This window comes from Nomascus leucogenys, chromosome 8, assembly GCF_006542625.1.
Source record: "Nomascus leucogenys isolate Asia chromosome 8, Asia_NLE_v1, whole genome shotgun sequence".
Taxonomy (NCBI): domain Eukaryota; kingdom Metazoa; phylum Chordata; class Mammalia; order Primates; family Hylobatidae; genus Nomascus; species Nomascus leucogenys.
In genome coordinates, this window is record NC_044388.1 from 59,186,796 (window position 1) to 59,206,713 (window position 19,918).

At 42.2% G+C, this 19,918-nt stretch overlaps 1 protein-coding gene across 1 annotated transcript in view; it reads right to left on the reverse strand.

Annotated features, from left to right (window-relative positions):
• The window catches only part of MAK (male germ cell associated kinase), a 62,139-nt gene that overhangs the window by 6,250 nt on the left and 35,971 nt on the right, over positions 1 to 19,918 (reverse strand). Inside the window, exons 9-13 of the mRNA XM_030817285.1 lie at positions 17,190 to 17,362; positions 10,784 to 10,932; positions 5,249 to 5,380; positions 2,960 to 3,034; positions 20 to 139 (exon numbers count right to left, since the gene is read on the reverse strand). Of these exons, the coding sequence (XP_030673145.1) occupies positions 20 to 139; positions 2,960 to 3,034; positions 5,249 to 5,380; positions 10,784 to 10,932; positions 17,190 to 17,362 (649 nt within the window). The remainder of the gene's footprint in view (positions 1 to 19; positions 140 to 2,959; positions 3,035 to 5,248; positions 5,381 to 10,783; positions 10,933 to 17,189; positions 17,363 to 19,918) is intronic.

Below are 19,918 nucleotides of genomic sequence, written 5' to 3' on the forward strand. Positions count from 1 at the left end.
TATCTGAAGTCGTTCCTACCTGAAGCCGTTGCATTGAGAGGTGCTAAGTGGATCCTCTGGCCAGCTGACTTCACTTCTTTTTTGAGAAAGGAAGGAATATATCCTGACTGATTGTAAGTAGCATAACTTCCAAGATTTCCTAGTGACATATAATAAAGTTTCACCGTCAGAAGGTGAATATTTTAGGCACAGTAGAGTAACATTGAATACTACCCCGTTACTTCTAAATACTATTTTTCAGCATCTACCAGGTTCTAGGCACTGTGCCGCGCTTGTTACAGATATTCATCCATACAACAGCCCGCTTAGATCACATTATTATCCATATCGTGTGGCTCTCCGATGTTGAGTGACTTGCCTAACTTCTCACAGTAAGAGACTGAGCTGGGGTCTGAACTCAAGGCCCAGGGGTGTTCAGTTCACCCTGAACACGCCAGGCTTTCTCACGACCCCACTTCTTCCCATGGGGGTATATTTCCCGCTGCGAAGCCCCCATCTCTGAAGTGCTCTCTGTGTCTGTCTTCATTCTGTAAAATGGTTGTAAGTGGACCTATTCTCGTAGGGTTGTTGTAGGGATTGATGAGACTTTTCAGAGCATGTGGCATAGAATCTGTACGCATTAAACGTCAGCTAGCATCATTGCCATCATTATCATCGCCATCATTATCATCACCATCATCATCATCACTATTGGTGAATGCTCAATCTGGCGTTAGCATAGGGATGCATTGACGAGGACAAATCTAAAGTCTGGAGACCAGTGAGGAAGTCGCTGCTAAGAGCTGAAATGAGAGAGGATGAGGGTCTGAACCACAACAGTGGCAGAGGGTGAAGAAGAAGGGAACTAAGCAGGTTCATGGGGTGGAGGTGGTAGGGAAAGAGGGGAATATAAACTCCTAAGTTTGCAGCTCAGGTGACTGGGTGCATTGTCCATGAATAGCAACATAGGAGGAGAATCAGGATTGCGGGAAAGACATGGTACCCAGAGGACATTCAAGTTGTGGCAGGCAGAGGGCAAGTAGGCAGGCGTGGAGATTGGTAATGATCAGGGTGTGGTGGTTACAGAGTTGTGGGCTTGGAGGAGCCAGCTCAGAGGCACTGCGAATGTGCAGAGACCTGGAGTAGACCCCCAAGGAACACCAGCATTAAGGGACAGGAGAGAAAAGGACCCCATGGAGGAAGAGAACAGGTAGAGAGGTGGATGGTAGGAGGAACAGGGTATGGAAATCCAAGAGAATCCACACTGAGTGTGGAAAAAAAGAATGGGAGATGAGGCAGAGAGCTCGGATAGGACCAGCACTGCCCCTGGGATCTGGCCACTGGGACGTCAAGATCCAGCAGGAGCTGCTGCACTGGCAGGAAGCAGACTGAAGACAAACGACAACCGGAAGCGATAGGTGGCGCTAGCTCTGCAGGAAGGGATGCAGGTTTATCTCTAGAAGGCGAAACGGGGCTCTGATCACCCTCGTGGTTTCAAAGCACTGCTCAGTAAACAGAGTGTTTTCTCCATAGTGTTATCTGTTTACATGTCTCAACGCTGGGCTCTGTGTCCCTGTTGTCTCTCATGGCATATCAGGCTTCAACAGGTGTCTGCTCTTGAAGCAACAAATGTCAAAGCACAATATTATGTTATCAGCCCCTAAAGGACTGTATACAGTGAGCACATGCTCTCGGTCTATACATGTTTAACCCTACTGAATTTTGCATAAGTTCAGCTGCCTACTTTAACCTTTTTCCCATCTCAGAAACTCATTCTGAAACACTAATCAGTTCTTTACTTCAGAAAAATTTTTGGAAGGAAATTCAATGCAGTGATTGCATTCGCTAGCAGCTTCAGTCATGTCTCTTGCTCTCATCCTCATCAGCAGAGCAAACACTTATTAAATGCTTAGCATGTGACAAAATTCCAGGTAGGGTTATGTAAGAATACCTAAGGAAATTTTGTCCATTTTATGGACGGGAAAGCTGGCTTAAACAACTTGTCCCAAACCGCAAAAGTTGGTGAGTGACAAAATGGGGATATGTCAGACTCTAGGATTCATGCATTGAACACTGATATGATGCTTCTTATTGGAGGAAGAAGTTGTTAGGGAAAAAAATGAATACAAAATGAAGTCTTCTTAAATTATTTTGGCTTATTATTTGAAGTACCTTGTATGCTGTGAATTTTCAGATTGGAGCCAGTGGTTAGCACTGTTGAAACCAGTGACACTGAACCCCTAGGAAATCTACCATCTCTATTAACCTAGTTAACCTTTTTTTTTTTTTAAATTTTTATTCATTTATTTGAGATGGAGTCTCGCTCTGTTGCCAGGCTGGAGTGCAGTGGCGCAATCTTGGCTCACTGCAACCTCCGCCTCCCGGGTTCAAGCGATTCTCCTGCCTCAGCCTCCCGAGTAGCTGGGACTACAGGTGCGTGCCACCATACCCGGCTAATTTTTGTATTTTTAGTAGAGACAGGGTTTCACCATGTTGGCCAGGATGGTCTCGATCTCTTCATCTCATGATCTGCCTGGCTTGGCCTCCTGAAGTGCTGGGATTACAGGTGTGAGCCACCGCGCCCAGTCTAACCTTTTTAAAAAAGTGGTTGTTCATGCTTAAGAAATGAGTTTCAGAACTTTGAAAAAAAAATTCCAGGAATATAGATCACAAAATTAGAAAATACTCTTTTGAAATTCTTTTCATTAGAAGTATTTGCTTGATTTCCTCTATAAATTTCCATAATTAATTTAAGAAGACCGCACAGAACTTTTTGAGAGCATATTCATCTTAAAATCTCAGTTACTGAAGGAAGATATTCTTGATGAGACAGAATGCTTTTCTTTATCCTAGTCCTGATCTGACTTCTAAAAGCAGATCATCTTGGCCTTTTATGTCAGGATTAGGGGCAAATGTTGAGAAGAAAATTAGACAAGAGATTCAAAGAACAAATTGCATTCATCTGACACCCAGAAATTACCTTGTGGGTCCTCTAATTTTTCAGGAAAAGTTTCATTGCATGATAGTTTTTCGATTGGTTTAATTATGCTTTCTTCTAAAGAGAAGACAGATGGAAAGAAAGAATAATAGTAAGGAGAATGTTATAGGAAAAGCAGAGAAAAAATGGATTAGATGATTAATGAAAAGACCCAGAAAGAGCCCTTAAAAATGCAAAAATGTCCCCATGTGTTGTCACAGCATTTATTTGATGGCAACTGTATATTCCCTTGAGACTCAAAGTTGTTCTACTGTCATTTAATTGAATTTGTGTAACTGGCTGGTTCAGTGAATATTATTTTTAATTATCTGAAGAAAAAATAAGTAAATCATAGTGCTGCAGTGTATGACACCTCAGCGACATTAAATGGATAACTGAGTTTTTAAAGAATCTGGAAAACTTGTAAAAAGTTGAAATGTATTGATGTCACATCAGAATATCTCACTAAACTACTCACTTATTATAATGGTAATTGTCAAAGTTTTTTGATCCAATATCACTTACATTAAAAAACAAACTATATCTCTTCACATACTTTTAAGTTGATATTTAAAGTTTTTAATCATAACTTTAACAGTTGCAAAGGATATTTCTGACATATTGTAACTATAGGCATTTAAAAAATAAAACTATTAATTTTTTTTTTTTTTTTTTTTGAGACAGAATCTCCCTCTGTCACCCAGGCTGGAGTGCAGTGGCATGATCTCGGCTCATTGCAACCTCTACTTCCTGGGTTCAAGCAATTCTCCTGCCTCAGCCTCCTGAGCAGCTGGGTTTATAGGCACATGCCACCATGCCCGGCTAATTTTTTTTTTTTTTTTGTATTTTTAGTAGAGACGGGGGTTTCACCATGTTGGTCAGGCTGGTTTCGAACTCCAGAACTCGTGATTCACCCACCTCAGCCTCCCAAAGTGCTGGGATTACAGGAGTGGGCCACTGTGCCCGGCCAAAACTATTAGTGATTTTATGCCCTCCAATATTGACATAAAAATACATGAACAAGTTCCTTTTTGACATTTGGACACTTCACATTAATTCTTTTTTCCCTTAAAATTACATTTTTATTTATACCTCAGCTTCCAAATTTTACCCAAATGTAATCTTAGGCTTAAAAGTCTAAAATTGGTCACTCTAAAATATGTGTAAATTAAAACTTTTTTTAAAATTTCTTGTAACCATAAGGATATTAACATACTGCACCAAGTTAGTTATAATTACAATGATTCATTGTATATAGTTAATCAAAAAAGTTGAATATTATATATTTTGATTACTAAACATGAAAATTAAGTTTTTTGCAAATGCATCTCTTAATGAGAAAGGTGGGGCTATTTTCAAGTAGTTCATGTATCAACAAATGAATATTTATTGCTGGAATCACAGCATCAGGGCTATTTTCTCTCTCTTTTTTCTTCCTTTTTGGAGACAGAAGCACTAAGAAATCTTGCTAATACAAATAGATAGTTGGGAACAAAAGGGGTTTTGTGATAGCTTTGCCACTCTATTTTTCAAACAATCTTCAGTGTTACAGACCAAAATTCAGATACTGATCTCATAAAAAAAAAATTAAAAAAACTTTTTAAATTACCAGTCAGCTAACAATTCAAGTAGGTCCTCCTTCATTTTTCTAAATGCTGAGAACTGTTAAAGACTCCCTGACTTTAAAAAAGATCTGTTCCTCAGTCATCAAATCAAAGTTACTTACTTTCTCAACGGTGACATCAACATATCAGAATTTCCATTTCATTGGCACCCCAGATATTTTTACATTTTGGGGAAAAAGAAAACACACTATGGTAGCCAATGAGAAGTCTTTTCAGAATGGAGACTCCTTGCTAGGGCAGACCCATTTCATGAAAGACTCAGATGGAGGTTGAGAATTCCCTTAAAACTATCTGTATTCAAGAATTAGTGGGAAAACCTTTTTTTTATTATTGTACTTTTTAATATAGAGGCACAGTTCCGCCACGTTGGCCAGGTTGATCTCCTAGGCTTAAGGGACCTGCCCACCTCTGCCTCCCAAAGTGCTGGGATTACAGGTGTGAGCCACCATGCTTATCCAGCTGCAAACAGTTTTATTGAAGAGGCAGTGTTACAACTCCATGACCGCTCCAGCAGAGCAGGGCTACCCCTAGGCAGAGTGTAGTGGAAAACCTCTGTGTATTTCCCAAGTGCACATGTATCTTGGTTGGAAGAGCACTGCAATATATTTAAAAGTAGACGTCTATAAAGGAAAACCCCACACATGTACATTTTGTATTCTTGCGTTACCTGCATTGCTCCTTTTGAAAGCAAGTTCTGCCCCGACAGGTCCCAGTGACTTGGGGAATAACTGGTTGCTCCAAGTGTGAGGGTTTATTTCCTTTCCACTGGCTATCAAGGACACGTTCTTGGGATTCACACCTGAGAAGAACAAGGCAGCCACTTCAAAGGATAGAGCAGATCATAAACTTAAAGGAAACATATGTAATAGATTCAAACAAAGACTAGAGATACCTTGGACAGAATGGAAATAAATCTAGGTGAAAATGTAGCAGATACTTGCTTTCCGATGAACCCTAACATGATCCCAAGCCCTTAGCACAACCACCGGGAATGTTGACAGTGTACTTTATAAGCAGAAGATATTTTCTACAACATAATAATAACATTTGATGTTCTTGCTAAGGGTCTTGTAAAAATTGAGATGGCACAAAAATTTTTCTTCAACACCACGATGTTTTTTTTTTTTTTTGAGACAGGGTCTCTCTCTGTCGTCCAGGCTGGAGTGCCGTGGTGTGATCTTGGCTCACTGCAGCCTCCACCTCCCAGGTTCAAGTGATTCTTGTGTCTCAGCCTCCCGAGTAGCTGAGATTACAGGCACCCACCACCATGCTTGGCTAATTTTTGTATTTTTAGTAGAGAGGGGATTTCACCATGTTGGCCAGGCTGGTCTCAAACTCCTGGCCTCAAGTGATCCGTTCACCTTGGCCTCCCAAAGTGCTGGGATTACAGGCGTGAGCCACCACACCCGGCCAAAGATTGCTTCTTATTCAGGTTTCTATCCTCTGCGTAGTTGCTGGTTCACAATAGGTGCTCAATAAATGTCTTTCCAGGTGACTGAACTGAGCCTGATTCTAGTTTTAAATTTCATCCAGCTCCAGAGGGGTCATCTTCAAAACCGTAAATGCCAATAGGTGACAGTAAGGCTCATGTTTACATTCCAAACAATTCTTTGTAATTGAGTTTACTTTTTAAATCTCAATTATAGCCATACTTGTGATCCCAAGTAATTTGCAGACTTTGTTAGATTTCTAGTTAAAAAGGAAATGATCAAACAGGTCTCAGATACCCTGAAATAAATTTTTGAAAACCACATTAGGAAGCAGAACTATGAAAACAAGGTGCTTTGGCTCAAAGGATAAATATCCTTTGACAAAAGTTTGCAGTAGTCTTTCCTACCACTCACTTCTGTAAGTAAGAAGATACTGATTTGCAATATTTCAGTCAGTGAAACACACTGGTTTTTTTTTCTGTTTTTCTTTTTGAGATAGAGTCTTGTTCTGTCGCCCAGGCTGGAGTGCAGTGGGGCAATCTCGGCTCACTGCAACCTCCGCCTCCCGGGTTCAAGCAATTCTCCTGCCTCAGCCTCCTGAGTAGCTGGGATTACAGGCACGCACCACCACGCCCAGCTAATTTTTGTATTTTTAGTAGAGACAGGATTTCACCATGTTGGCCAGGATGGTCTCAATCTCTTGATCTCGTGATCCACCCACCTTGGCCTCCCAAAGTGCTGGGATTACAGGCATGAGCCACCGCGCCCGGCAAAATGTAGTGATTTAAAAAAAAAAAAAACAGTGAAAAGTATCTCTCATGAACCTATGTTTTGGAAACTTTCTTCCATCCTTGCTTCTGCAGTCAGATTAAAACTCTCTCAGAATTTCTTTTTTTTTTCTCTCTCTCTCTCTCTCATGATTTCAACACCAAAATGTACACACAGGTATCTAAAGATTACAACACAAGGATTTCTGCTGCTTTCAAAAGTGTGCCCCAACCCTGGTCTTGACCCCAACTCCTCTCCCACCTCCTTAAGGTCTTCAGTCCCTCACTCACCCCCCTTCACCTCCTGTGTTACCAGTTCCTCCTCTGTGAGGGATCCTGCTCCTCTACACGCAAACCTGCTCGGAGCACTGCTGAAACGCTTCATTCCGTTTCTAAGCTCCTCTTCACAGTCATCTAAGATGAAGCAGCTGAAATGAGGCCTGCCATGTTTACAGTCTGATTGTCAAGAAATATGGGAAGATTTCTCATTCTGTGAGTGTCATGATATGACAACTTCCTATACAAAAATGTTAGAATAACTTATTTTCTCTCGCTTTCAAGAATCAAAGCATAATGCCACAAATAGAACAGTTTTCAAACTGTAGGTGAAACTATAGTCAGGAAAATTTCCTCATGAGGAAGAAAAAATACAGACTTTAAGGTCAAAAGTAGATTTTTTTTTTTTTTTTTTTTTTTTTTTTTGAGACGGAGTCTCACTCTGTCACCCAGGCTGGAGTGCAATGTCACAATCTTATAATATTATACCAGCCCTATAATATTTTTTGTCGTTGTTGATGTAAGCACGTTTTTAGGCTCTGTGGCACCAGAGTGAGACATGGGAAGTGGGCCTGAAGAAACCTGGGTCTTGTTTGTGTATGTCTGGATAGAGAAACAGAATGAGAAAGTGTATATGTATCTTATTGGTAGCATATGCCAAATGAATTTACAAGTATCTTATTAAAATAGTTAATGAGGCCTGGTGCAGTGGCCCATGCCTGCAATCCCAGCACTTTGGGAGGCTGAGGCGGGCGGATCACTTGAGGTCAGGAGTTCGAGACCAGCCTGTCCAACATGGCAAAACCCAGTCTCTACTAAAAATACAAAAATTAGCCGGGTGTGGTGTCGGGTGCCTGTAATCCCAGCTACTCAGGAGGGTGAGGCAGGAGAATCACTTGAACCTGGGAGGCAGAGGTTGCAGTGAGCCAAGATCGCACCACTGCACTCTAGCCTCGGCGACAAGAGCGAAACTCTGTCTCTTTCTCTCTCTCACACCACCACACACCACACACACACACACACACACACCTCACAACAAACTCCTCTCTTCACACACACACACACATTGCCCACTTCCCATGTCTCACTCTGCCACAGAGCCTAAAACGTGCTTACATCAACAACGACAAAAAATATAGGCTGTATAATATTGTAAGATTGACATGCACTCCACCTGGGGACAGAGTGAGACTCGTCTCAAAAAAAAAAAAAAAAAATCTACTTTTGACTTAAGTCTGTTTTTTTTTCCTCATTTTTCTACTTTTTCACCTACGTTTGAACTTTTTTTTGCTTATCTTGACGAAGAAAAAATTATTCTAACATTTTTAAAGTTCATATCATGACATCACAGAATGAGAAATTTCCATATTTCTTGACAATCAGACTGTAACATGGCAGGCCACACACACACACACACAACTATTTAACCTATTTAGATCTCTAAATACCCAGGGCTATAAAGTTTTTGCTCTGTCCTTGATGGCTTCATGCCAATTTCTTCAACCTGTCAAATATGTTAGTGTCTTCCTCCTTACAAATCAGCACAGGACTGCAATCTTAAAGCCTCAATTCACCCCCTGTAAGTTTATATCAACTTATTCAACACCTGTGGCTAAACCTATACACCCACTATGCCTTCTGTTTTCTTTCCCATTCATTTCTAAACCCTCTGCTTGGTTTCATTTTTTTTCCTTTCCCCAAGTACTAACAGCAAGAGAGGGTCCCAACTGGATTCTTTTTTTTTTTTTTTTTTTTTTTTTTAGATGAGAGTCTTGCTCTGTTGCCCATGCTGAAGTGCAGCGGTGCCATCTCGGCTCACTGCAACCTCCGCCTCCTGGGTTCAAGGAATTCTCCTGCCTCAGCCTCCCACATAGCTGGGATTACAGGTGCCCACCACCACATCTGGATAATTTTTGTATTTTTAGTAGAGACGGGGTTTCACTGTGTTGGCCAGGCTGGTCTCGAACTCCTGAACTCAGGTGATCCGCCCACCTCAGCCTCCCAAAGTGCTGGGTTTACAGGTGTGAGCCACTGCTCCCAGCCCCAGCTGGATTCTTAGAACTGAAATTTCTGTTTGCCTAAAAGGTACACAGGGAAGTGTGTTACAGATCCATCTTTTGCTGGCAATCCTGTCTCAACCTTTTCTCTCGTTTGCCACATCCCATCTTCCCAAACAAGCTTCTGGGAAATGGAGACTGTGTCTTGCTTCTGGAGACTTAGATGTGAAAAGCAAATCTTCCTCAGTTAAACACAGTGGCCCACTCATGTGTTTAGAAAGTTATAAATGACCATGCCCACAAAAACACAAAAAGATCATCTTCTCCCTCACTGGATTAAAGATGTATCTGTGCAGATACAGGATGATTTAAAAATGGATTATCATTAGGAGATATACCTAATGCTAAATGACGAGTTAATGGGTGCAGCACACCAACATGCACATGGATACATATGTAACAAACCTGCACGTTGTGCACATACACCCTAAAACTTAAAGTACAATTTAAAAAATCGATTATCCCCCTTTTAAATGGAATTGAAACATTTCCTTTTTACTTGGATTTAGAGGAGAAAATGCTATTTGCAGGCACATGATAAACTCCCCACTGTCTGTCCAGATCTTTCTCCCAAGCTCCAGATTCACATACCCAGGTGCCCATTAGATGGATCGACTCAGATGTTTAACAGGCATCCCACACTCAGCTCTCCATTCTCTACCTCCACACTCCTCTCCTCTTCTAATCTTCCCTTTCTCAACTAAAGTCACCACCGTTCACCCAGTTCCCAAGTCAGAACCTCAGATGCTGCCACTAATTCTTTCCACCAATCTACCCACAAGTCCTATTGGTTCCACTACCAAAACATGTCTAGATTTTGTCCACTTGTACCTCTGCCATTTCTACTCTGGAATCAGCCATTTACATTACCCCATCCCATCTGGACATAAGCAGTGGCCTCTTAACCAGTGTCCTTGCCTCTCTTGAGTTCCCAGCATGCTCTTCCAAGCAGGCAGAATCTTTTAAAAATGTACACCAGATGGGCTGGGCAGTGGCTCACGCCTGTAATCTCAGCACTTTGGGAGGACAAGGCGGGCAGATCACAAGGTCAGGAGATCGCGACCATTCTGGCTAACACTGTGAAACCCCATCTCTACTAAAAATGCAAAAAATTAGCCAGACGTGGTGGCTCGCGCCTGTAGTCCCAGCTACTCGGGAGGCTGAGGCAGGAGAATTGCTTAAACCTGGGAGGTGGAGCTTGCAGTGAGCCAAGATCATGCCACTGCACTCCAGCCTGGGCGACAGAGCGAGAGTCTGTCTCAAAAAAAAACAAAAAACAAAAAACAAAAACAAAAAAATGTACACCAGATCATTTAGGAAAGAGTATGTGAAAATCTACATTTTATAAAAAGTTGTAATGGGGGCACAGAATTGGCTTAATAAAATGTAGGATTTACTGAATGCATAGCTTTGGCAGGGGGTGGGGGTTGGTGTTCTCTGGAAGCATATTCATCATCTTGATTTTTGCTCCTGAGCATTTTTTTGAGCAGAATTCTACTAGCGGTAGAAACAGGAGGTCCAGAAAAGTCCTTGGCGACAGACTGAGCCACCAAAGAGCTCTGTGATTAGATTTCTTACTTCACTGCTGCCCTTTCTTCGGAGATTCCAAGACACTTGAACCTGACCTATCTATACTCCAGTTAGCAGCAAACATTTTCTTTGCTCTACTTACCTGGAAGATATCTTGATTGTTTCAAGTAGTACTGTTTAGAGGTTGAAGCAGTTGACAATTCGGAATCAGATTTTAGGGAAATAACAGCAGGTAAGCTCTTGTTTTCCCCTGTCGAGTGGTTGGAGCCTGAGGGTACTGGCTCTGGAAGCCTTGAAAGCCAATGAAAGGTAGCATTACAGCACAAACAACAAGAGGATCTCGCCCACCCTCTGCACATCTTCCTAAGCCAGTCAATCTGACCTCACTTAAATGGTTTCCATCAGTCTTTTGGCTAAATGACAACTTCCCCTCCACCTGCGTAGATATTGGGTTGTGCATAGACTCATTTCTGATACCAGACAGTATGTGACAGGAAGCTTTATAACTGAGCAGCAATTTACTTGTGTGTAATATGTTTCTATCTGTCCTGCAACTGCTGCAGTTGGATTCGTAACATGGGAAGCTGGTGTGTTGACAGGGAAATAACAGCCATCTTCACCTGTTGACTAAAATAATTTACAATCAATGAGGTTGTTTGGGGCATGGTTTGGATGGCCTAAAAAACTGAAATGGGGTGCTAGAAAAGCTCCCATATACAATTTCTAGTTACCCTAGTGTCAGGCACAGAAAATAGGTATTTGTGGAGACATGCCTGTGTCTCAGTAGCCAGAACAGACTTGTGTAGTGGCTAAGCACCTAGCTAGCTGTTTGGTGGTGTTAGTATTAAGACTGACTCTCTGCCCGTTGGTCCCTAACTCCCACAGTCCTGTTTCTGTGTAGGGACTGGGGACTTTCTGCTTCGAGGCTTAGTTCTGTCTCATTCCCGAGGCCTGTTCCTGAGGCCTGTTTGACCAGGCAGCAGTGCGTGAGGCAGCCATTGCTTTGTTTTGCTGCCCATCCCTCTGTGTGCTGTAATGAGCCCTCCATGACCAACCTTCTCCCTACCACCCTCCAACTGGGCTCCTTCTGTGCTGGGGCCTGAATATACTGCCCAATTTCCATCACTTGTTAACTCCAAGCATCCATGGTTTCCACCTAGAAATTCATGCTACCATACCCTACTCACCAAGTCGGCTCCCTTGGAAATGGACACTCACTTGGGTGGCCCTTTGAACTGCTGGCCACCTGCTTGGGAGCAGTTCTAGGCACAGGTGCGTCTGCTTCAGTGGGAACAGTCCCGCCATTTCCGGCAACTTTCCCTTCCCCTGAGCCCACTGCTGTTATATCACTAACTGAAATTCTACCTGTTCCCAAAACTACTCACTCTAAAAAGACTTTTCTCTCCTCATCAGAGGGATCTCTGCCCACAGACAGAACTCCCAGAGCTCCTTGCAGCTGTTACTAGTGGCACTAAGTACACACACTTGTCATGTATTATAGTCCTCTGGAGGTCTTACTTCTGTTGCTATATATTTGATGAGTTGAGGAGAGGCTTAATTCCAACTAGGTATTTAGTAAACATCTACTGAATATAAATACAAGTATAAATGTAAATATAAATATCTTGCTTTTTGTTCACTTTTAAGAAGACAACCAGGCCAGGTGCAGTGGCTCACGCCTGTAATTCTAGCACTTTGAGAGGCCAAGGCAGGTGGATCACCTGAGGTCAGGAGTCTGAGACCACCCTAGCCAACGTGGTGAAACCCCGTCTCTACTAAAAATACAAAAATTAGCTGGTGGCGGCCACCTGTAATCCCACTACTTGGGAGGCTGAGACAGGAGGATCGCTTGAACCCGGGAGGCAGAGGTTGCAGTGAGCCAAGATCGTGCCATTGCACTCAGCCTGGGTGACAAGAGCAAAGCTCCATCTCAATAATAAAAACAATAATAATAATAATAATTTAAAAAATAAGACAACCATTAAATAAAAGGTATACATGTTAGTATTTGGTACTCTGTATTCTTTATGGGGAGGCCCTGGCTGCCTGAGAGACCAAGCAGGGGATGGCAGGGTCTGTTCAATTCACCAGTTCACCACCTATTCACCAATCCACCAATTCACCTCCTATTCACAAATCCACCAATTCACCAATTCAGCTCCTATTCATAAATCCACCAATTCACCAATTCAGCTCCTATTGCTAAAGAAGCAGTGTGGGGTAGAAGAGAGAAAGACCCAGATTTGAATTAATCCTCACCTCATCTTGGGCAAGAAACCCAGCCTATCTGAGTCTCAGCATCCTAGTCTGCAGATATTTTTACTGAAGTATGAAAATTATAAAGCTTAGGCAGGAGCTTAACAGATGGTAGTATATTAATAATAATGATGATCATAATAATAACCATATGCCTAGAATTGTACAGGACCATTGAAAGATACCAAAAAATAAAAATGTAGAAGAAATGGCTGGGTGCGGTGGCTCATGCCTGTAATCTCAGCACTTTGGGAGGCCGAAGCAGGCAGATCACAAGGTCAGGAGATCAAGACCATCCTGGCTAACACGGTGAAACCCCATCTCCACTAAAAAAAGAAAAATACAAAAAAATTAGCCGAGTGTGGTGGCAGGCACCTGTAGCTGCAGCTACTCGGGAGGCTGAGGCAGGAGAATGGTGTGAACCCAGGAGGTGGAGCTTGCAGTGAGCCGAGATCGTGCCACTGCACCCCAGCCTGGGCGACAAAGCGAGACTCCGTCTCAAAAAAAAAAAAATGTAGAAGAAATACCCACATGAAAAATTCACTGTCATACAGTTTTTCTAAAGAATTTCAAGAAAAAAGGGATAATTAATGTTGAAGAAATTTACTAATTGTTCCCTTGCTAGAAACAGGTATATAGACTACAACCTTGATCTTTTTTTGATTTTCTGAGACAGTGTCTCGCTCTGTTGCCCAGGCTGGGGTGCAGTAGCTCGGCCTTCCAAGCTCAAGCAATCCTTTCACCTCAGCCTCCTGAGTAGCTCGAACTACAGGTGTGGGCTACCACATCTGGTTAATTTTTGTATTTTTTTTGTAGAGATGGAGTTTTGCGATATTGCCCAGGCTGGTCTCAAACTCCTAAGCTCAAGCAAGCCACCCACCTCGGCCTCCTAAAGTGCTAGGTTTATAGGCATAAGCCACCATGAACAGCCACAACCTTGATCGTAACTATAGGTTTTGATTCAAACCTCTACCATCCTCAAAAATATATGACTAAAATTTATGAATAAATTGTGAATAATTATAAATAATTATGAATAAAATTAAGCTGAAATCAGAATGACATGGGTTTTAAAAAATGTTTTCAAGTTGCCAGGCACGGTGGCTCACGCCTGTAATCCCAACACTTTGGGAGGCCGAGGCAGATGGATCACCTGAGGTCAGGAGTTCGAGACCAGCCTGGCCAACATGGTGAAACACTGTCTCTATTAAAAATACAAAAAATTAGCCGGGCGTGGTGGCACACGCCTGTAACCATCTGAGCTACTAAGGAGGCTGAGGCAGGAGAATTGCTTGAACCCTGGAGGCGGAGGTTGCAGTGAGCTGAGATCACATCACTGCACTCCAGCCTGGGCAATGAAGCAATGTTCTGTCTCAGGAAAAAAAGAAAAAAAATGTTTCAAGTCTCCTATATATTACATCAATGGTCTTCAAACTCCTCTCTTCCTAGACCCAAGTAATTTTTAACTATGTAACTCCCTGCACATCTTTAAATTGACATCTATAATTTTTCATCATAAATTTATTCCTTATTTCTTGTTAAAAGCAGATAGAAACAGTATTTTATAAGATGAAATATTGTGAGGATTGACTGCAATTGGAGTATTTCATGGTATGGGTTGATAAAATAAGTTTTAACTACCTTATCCATAATACACTCTGATCCTCAAAAAAATAAGTAAAATTTTAATCCATGTGTCTTGAAAACACATGGATTAAACACATGGATTAGGAAAGAGTACCTATGGAATGTGAAGACCTGGAAATGGATTGCCTAAGAGTTATTCCAAGAAAAAAAGAAAAAAAAAAAGAATTATCCAAGCATATGCACTCCTTAGAGATTCCTCGTGCCCCAAAGTGAAGACTTCCATACTACACCATGCCAAATAGCTACTGGATAAGTTTTCCTGACTCGTAACACAACTGTTCTTCCTATTCTTCTGTTTCAAAGAGGAAACAGAGCATTTTAGTTTATTTGAAAGAATACACATCACTAACACCTGGTGCTTCAGTGTTTCCAAATCTCCATGCTTTCCAACATGGGCTAAAATACAGTAGCCCCCATTACGTGTGGGGGATATGTCCTAAGACCCCCAGAGGATGCCTGAAACCACAGATAGTACTAAACCCTATACAGCCCATCTTTTCCTATATGTGCATACATACCTATGAGGAAGTTTAATTTATAAGTTGGGCACAGCAAGAGATTAACATTAATAACTAATACTAAAATAGAACAATTATAACAATATATTGTAATAAAAGTTACGTGAATGTGCTCTCAAAAATTTTTTTTTTTTTTTTTGGAGTTGGAGTCTCACTCTCACTCAGGCTGGAGTGCAGTGGCGTGATCTCAGCTCACCACAACCTCTGCCTCCTGGGTTCAAGCGATTCTCCTGCCTCAGCCTCCCGAGTAGCTGGGATTTCAGGCGCCTACCACCACACCCAGCTAATTTTTGTATTTTTAGTAGAGACGAGGTTTCACCATGTTGGCCAGGCTGGTCTCAATCTCCTGAACTCAGGTGATCCACCTGCCTCAGCCTCCCAAAGTGCTGGGATTACAGGCGTTGAGCCACCGCACCCAGCCCAAAATATCTTATTGCACTGTACTGCAGGTAAATGAAACCATGGGAGGCGAAACTGCAGATTAAGGGGACTACTATACCCGATTTCTATAAGACAAGAACCAACAGAAAGCCAGTTTTCTGATTTGTCCCTTTATTTAGTAACCCTATGCCACGTAAGAGTTGAAATAACTGAGAGTGTGACTTTCTTGCCTAAAGTCAATTGAAGAGGAATTGAGTAGGCTTTTCCTCAAGTTCATGTATTTTTAGGAAAGAGTACCTATGGAATGTGAAGACCTGGAAACAGATTGCATAAGAGTTACCCAAGCAAAAAAAGAATTATCCAAGCATATGTACTCCTTAGAGATTCCTCGTGCTCCAAAGTGAAGACTTCCATACTATACCATGCCACATAGCTGCTGGATAAGTTATCCTGACTCATAACACACTTGTTCTTTCTATTCTTCTGTTTCAAAGAGGAAAAGAAAAAAAAAAAAGTATCTTTCCAAAATATTCACCAAAACTTAACCCGTCCTAACTTCAAAGTTGAATAATGCACGAAGGATGACCTCACTTATAAAAAGAAAAGGAACTGCCAGAGATATTAAACTTCCAGAAAAGGCTCAGAAAATGATTGAAAAAAGTTTAGAATAGCAAGGAGGCAGATAGTGACATCTTAACACCATCAGAAGAAGCTGTTAACTTGGCACGTGGTGCTCTACTTCCTGCAACGAGGCATGTCAATTTTAAATGAGAATAATGATTGTCATTCACAAGAGCATCGTAAAAATGGAAGAAGATCCCCTCTGACACGTTTTGGACATCTGTCCTCTCTAAATCTCATGTTGAAATGTAACCTCCAATTTTGAGGTGGGGCCTGGCAGGAGGTGTTTGGATCATGGGAGCAGATCCCTCACGAATGGCTTGGTACTATCCTTGCGGTAATGAGTGAGTTCTCACTCTGAGTTCACGCAAGACTTGATCGTTGTTTAAAAGAGTCTGGGACCTCCTCCCTCTCTCTCTTGCTCCCTCTCTTGCCATGTGACAGGCTGGATCCTCTGCCACCTTCTGCTATTATTCTAAGTTTCCAGAAGCCCTCACCAGAAGCACATGCTGGCACTATGCTTCCTGTACAACCTGCAGAACCATGGGCCAACACATTCTTTATAGCAATGCAAAAACGGACTGACACACACTCTACACACACACACACACACAGCCCACTCATCTGTTAATACTGAGAATTGTTACTGTGAGAAGATTCTTACCTTTTCAGAAGTATGTGGAAAGATTTGTGTTTTGTGGAAGGCACCAATATTAAGCAAATTTTTTTCTTTTCTTTTTTTTTTTTTTTTTTTGAGACAGAGTCTCACTTTGTTACCCAGGCTGGATTGCAATGGCACAATCTTGGCTCACTGCAACATCCACCTCCCAGGTTCAAGAAATTCTCATGTCTCAGCTTCCCGAGTAGCTGGGATTACAGGTGCGCACCACCACACCCAGCTAATTTTTGTATTTTTAGTAGAGACGGGGTTTCACCACGTCGGCCAGGCTACTTTCAAACTCTGGCCTCAAGTGATCAACCCGCCTCGGCCTCCCAAAGTGCTGAGCCACTGCACCTGGCCTATTAAGCAAACTTTTCTTCTTTTAGGGTCTACATGCATTTATATTTAATGAGTAAAGTTAATGCATGGCAAAAATATTTTTTCTGAGGAATTTGAAATCTTACCGAAATGGAGAATCTTTTTTCCTTTTTTCTTTAAAAACACCCATGCTTGGCTTCTTGGAATGGGAGGCTCCGAAATCATAGTCCTCCAACTCTTCCCAGCTATCTCCAGACTTGAAGATAGTCTGACCCCAACGCCTCCTACCACTTTTATGACTCAGTGTGCCATTTGGCTTCTGTGGTGGAAAATCAGTCATCATAATCTTTAATCATGTACTGAATGCCTTTCATGCACAAGCTACTATCTACATAAGACACTAACAGTCCCCATTCTCAAGGAGCGTCCCATACACTTAAGGGCATAACATACACACACATTTAAAAGCATGAACAAAAATGGGCGGTACATGCCAAAAATATGATAGGTGTTCAGAGGAGAGATCTCTGTGAACTAGGTTGGTGGGAGACTTGAATATTTAGGATCTGAGTTGACTCTTCATTGACAGGAAGGATCTGGAAACCTGAGACTTGGCTATGTCTCTTTGGGCAAGTGACTTAACTTCTCAGTGTTAAGTGTCCTCCTTAAGTGGGGACAGCCTTAATGAGAAGGACACTAAGGCTGGCATGTGCCAGCATCTTTTACTCTTCCCCCTCCTTGAATGCAGACACAACATCCAAAGGAACCCCAGTCATCCTGTGGCCACAGGAATGAAAGCCACCTGCTCAGGGTGGTGGAGCTTCGGGAAGGCAGCAGGAGCCTGCCTCCTCTGCAAGCTTCATGAGCTCCAGCTGCCCACCACCAGATATCTTGTTAGGTGAGAACAAAACCCCTATTGTTTAAGCCACAGTGGTCAAGTTTTTGTCATAAGTCCGTGAATGTAATCCTAACGGAAACAGAGGGGGAAGTATGAGTCTGACCGTCACAGAATGGAGGCATCATTAACAGAAATAAGGAACGGGAAAGAAGTCCTGGCTTGGGGCACACAATGAATTGGTTTTATACAAATTTACAGAAAGTGGTTTGGGGGCACATAAACAGAAAATCCAAAAGGCAACTCAAAACTAGGGAATAGAGCATGGAAAATTTTCAGAAAATACAGCTATGTTGGGTGCAGGGAGATGCTTAAAGAATGGACATGCTATTGCTTGAGGCTCGTGGTGTCACAGTGATAGTGATGGATGATAACAAAAAGCAGTATTTGCCAGCTTCTCTATACTGTTACCTTCTCTGCCAGGCAGAACAATCTCCAGAATAAAGAGAATAAAAAAATGTTAAGCTCCAGATGAGGAGGGTTAATAAAAGGTTACCCTTAGCCGAGTTTGGGCCTCCCTTCTGTTGAATTGTATTTTGTGGTACTGATGCTGAACACTGCTGAACAATATCAGTGATATCCAAGAATCCGGTATGGCTGAGAAGACTGGAAAGGGGCAAATATAATACTTTTAATAAAGTAGATTTATTTTTGCAAACTCCACATCAGTAAGTTTGGTAGAGGATGAGGGGAAAGATTCTAAAATCAATTATTAAAGGGGATGTTTGTGAGCACTAAGGAAAAACAGTGATAGCTCATGTAACCACACTTTTTCATAAAAGGCAAACAATGAATTCATTCAATGTAGTGTATGTGGACTTCAGCCCAGTGGGTGAAGGCAGCAAAGGGGATCAGCACATAGTTGAAGAACTTGACCAAGAGTACTGACAAATGGATCAGTCAATCTAGAGGAAGCTTCTAGTGGCCTGCCCAAGATCTCATGGTCGTTCTATTCATCATGGAGATTCAGGTGCAAAACAGACAACTAAACAAATACATAGCTGGCAACAAGCTGGGCAGAATGGGTAAACTGAGAAGAAAAAAATACATATTCAAAAATAATTAGAAATTGGAGATGTAAAAGGTCTTGCAACTTTTTGAATCCTAGAGATGAAATACACAAGTCAGAGGTACAGGATATGCAATTTAGGAGAAGCATTTATGAAAAAACAGGTATACTTAGAAATTTTAGTTGACACAATACTTGTTTTTTTTTTTTTTTTTTTTTGAGATGGAGTATCGCTCTGTCCCTCAGGCTGGAGTGCAGTGGTGCAATCTCGGCTCACTGCAAGCTCCACCTCGCGGGTTCACGCCATTCTCCTGCCTCAGCCTCTCCGAGTAGCTGGGACTATAGGCGCCCGCCACTGCGCCCGGCTAATTTTTTGTATTTTTAGGAGAGACGGGGTTTCACTGTGTTAGCCAGGATGGTCTCGATCTCCTGACCTCGTGATCCGCCCGTCTCAGCCTCCCATAGTGCTGGGATTACAGGCATGAGCCACCGCGCCCGGCCTAGTTGACACAATACTTAATCCCAGCTCTAGAACTTAGCTATATAAAAATGTATGTGTGTGTGGTGGGGCTGGGGGCTAGGTTATTCTCTTTAACTTAGAGAATGCATACAGGGTCCCTAGCATATGTATGGCACTCAGAAGCTACTCAATAAATATTAACTTCCTTTCCTTCCCTCACAGTATGAGTCAACAATTGATGCATCTTCCAAGGGGTCATGGGGAGGACTGTAATCATTGGTGGCATGAGTGCACATATAGTTTAGAATGTCGGAGGTGATTTGCCCTGCTCTATATTCCCTGCCTGCTGTCTGCCTCCAGCTCTGGCAGCCTCATTCTAAGTGGAAAGCAGGATGAGAGGGGACTTAAAGACACATTCATAATAGGAACTGAGAGTTGTTAGTCATTGGTGAATGGTGTTATATGCAGAGCCCTTAAGGGAATTGGAGAAGTTTCTCTAGAGAAAAGGGCA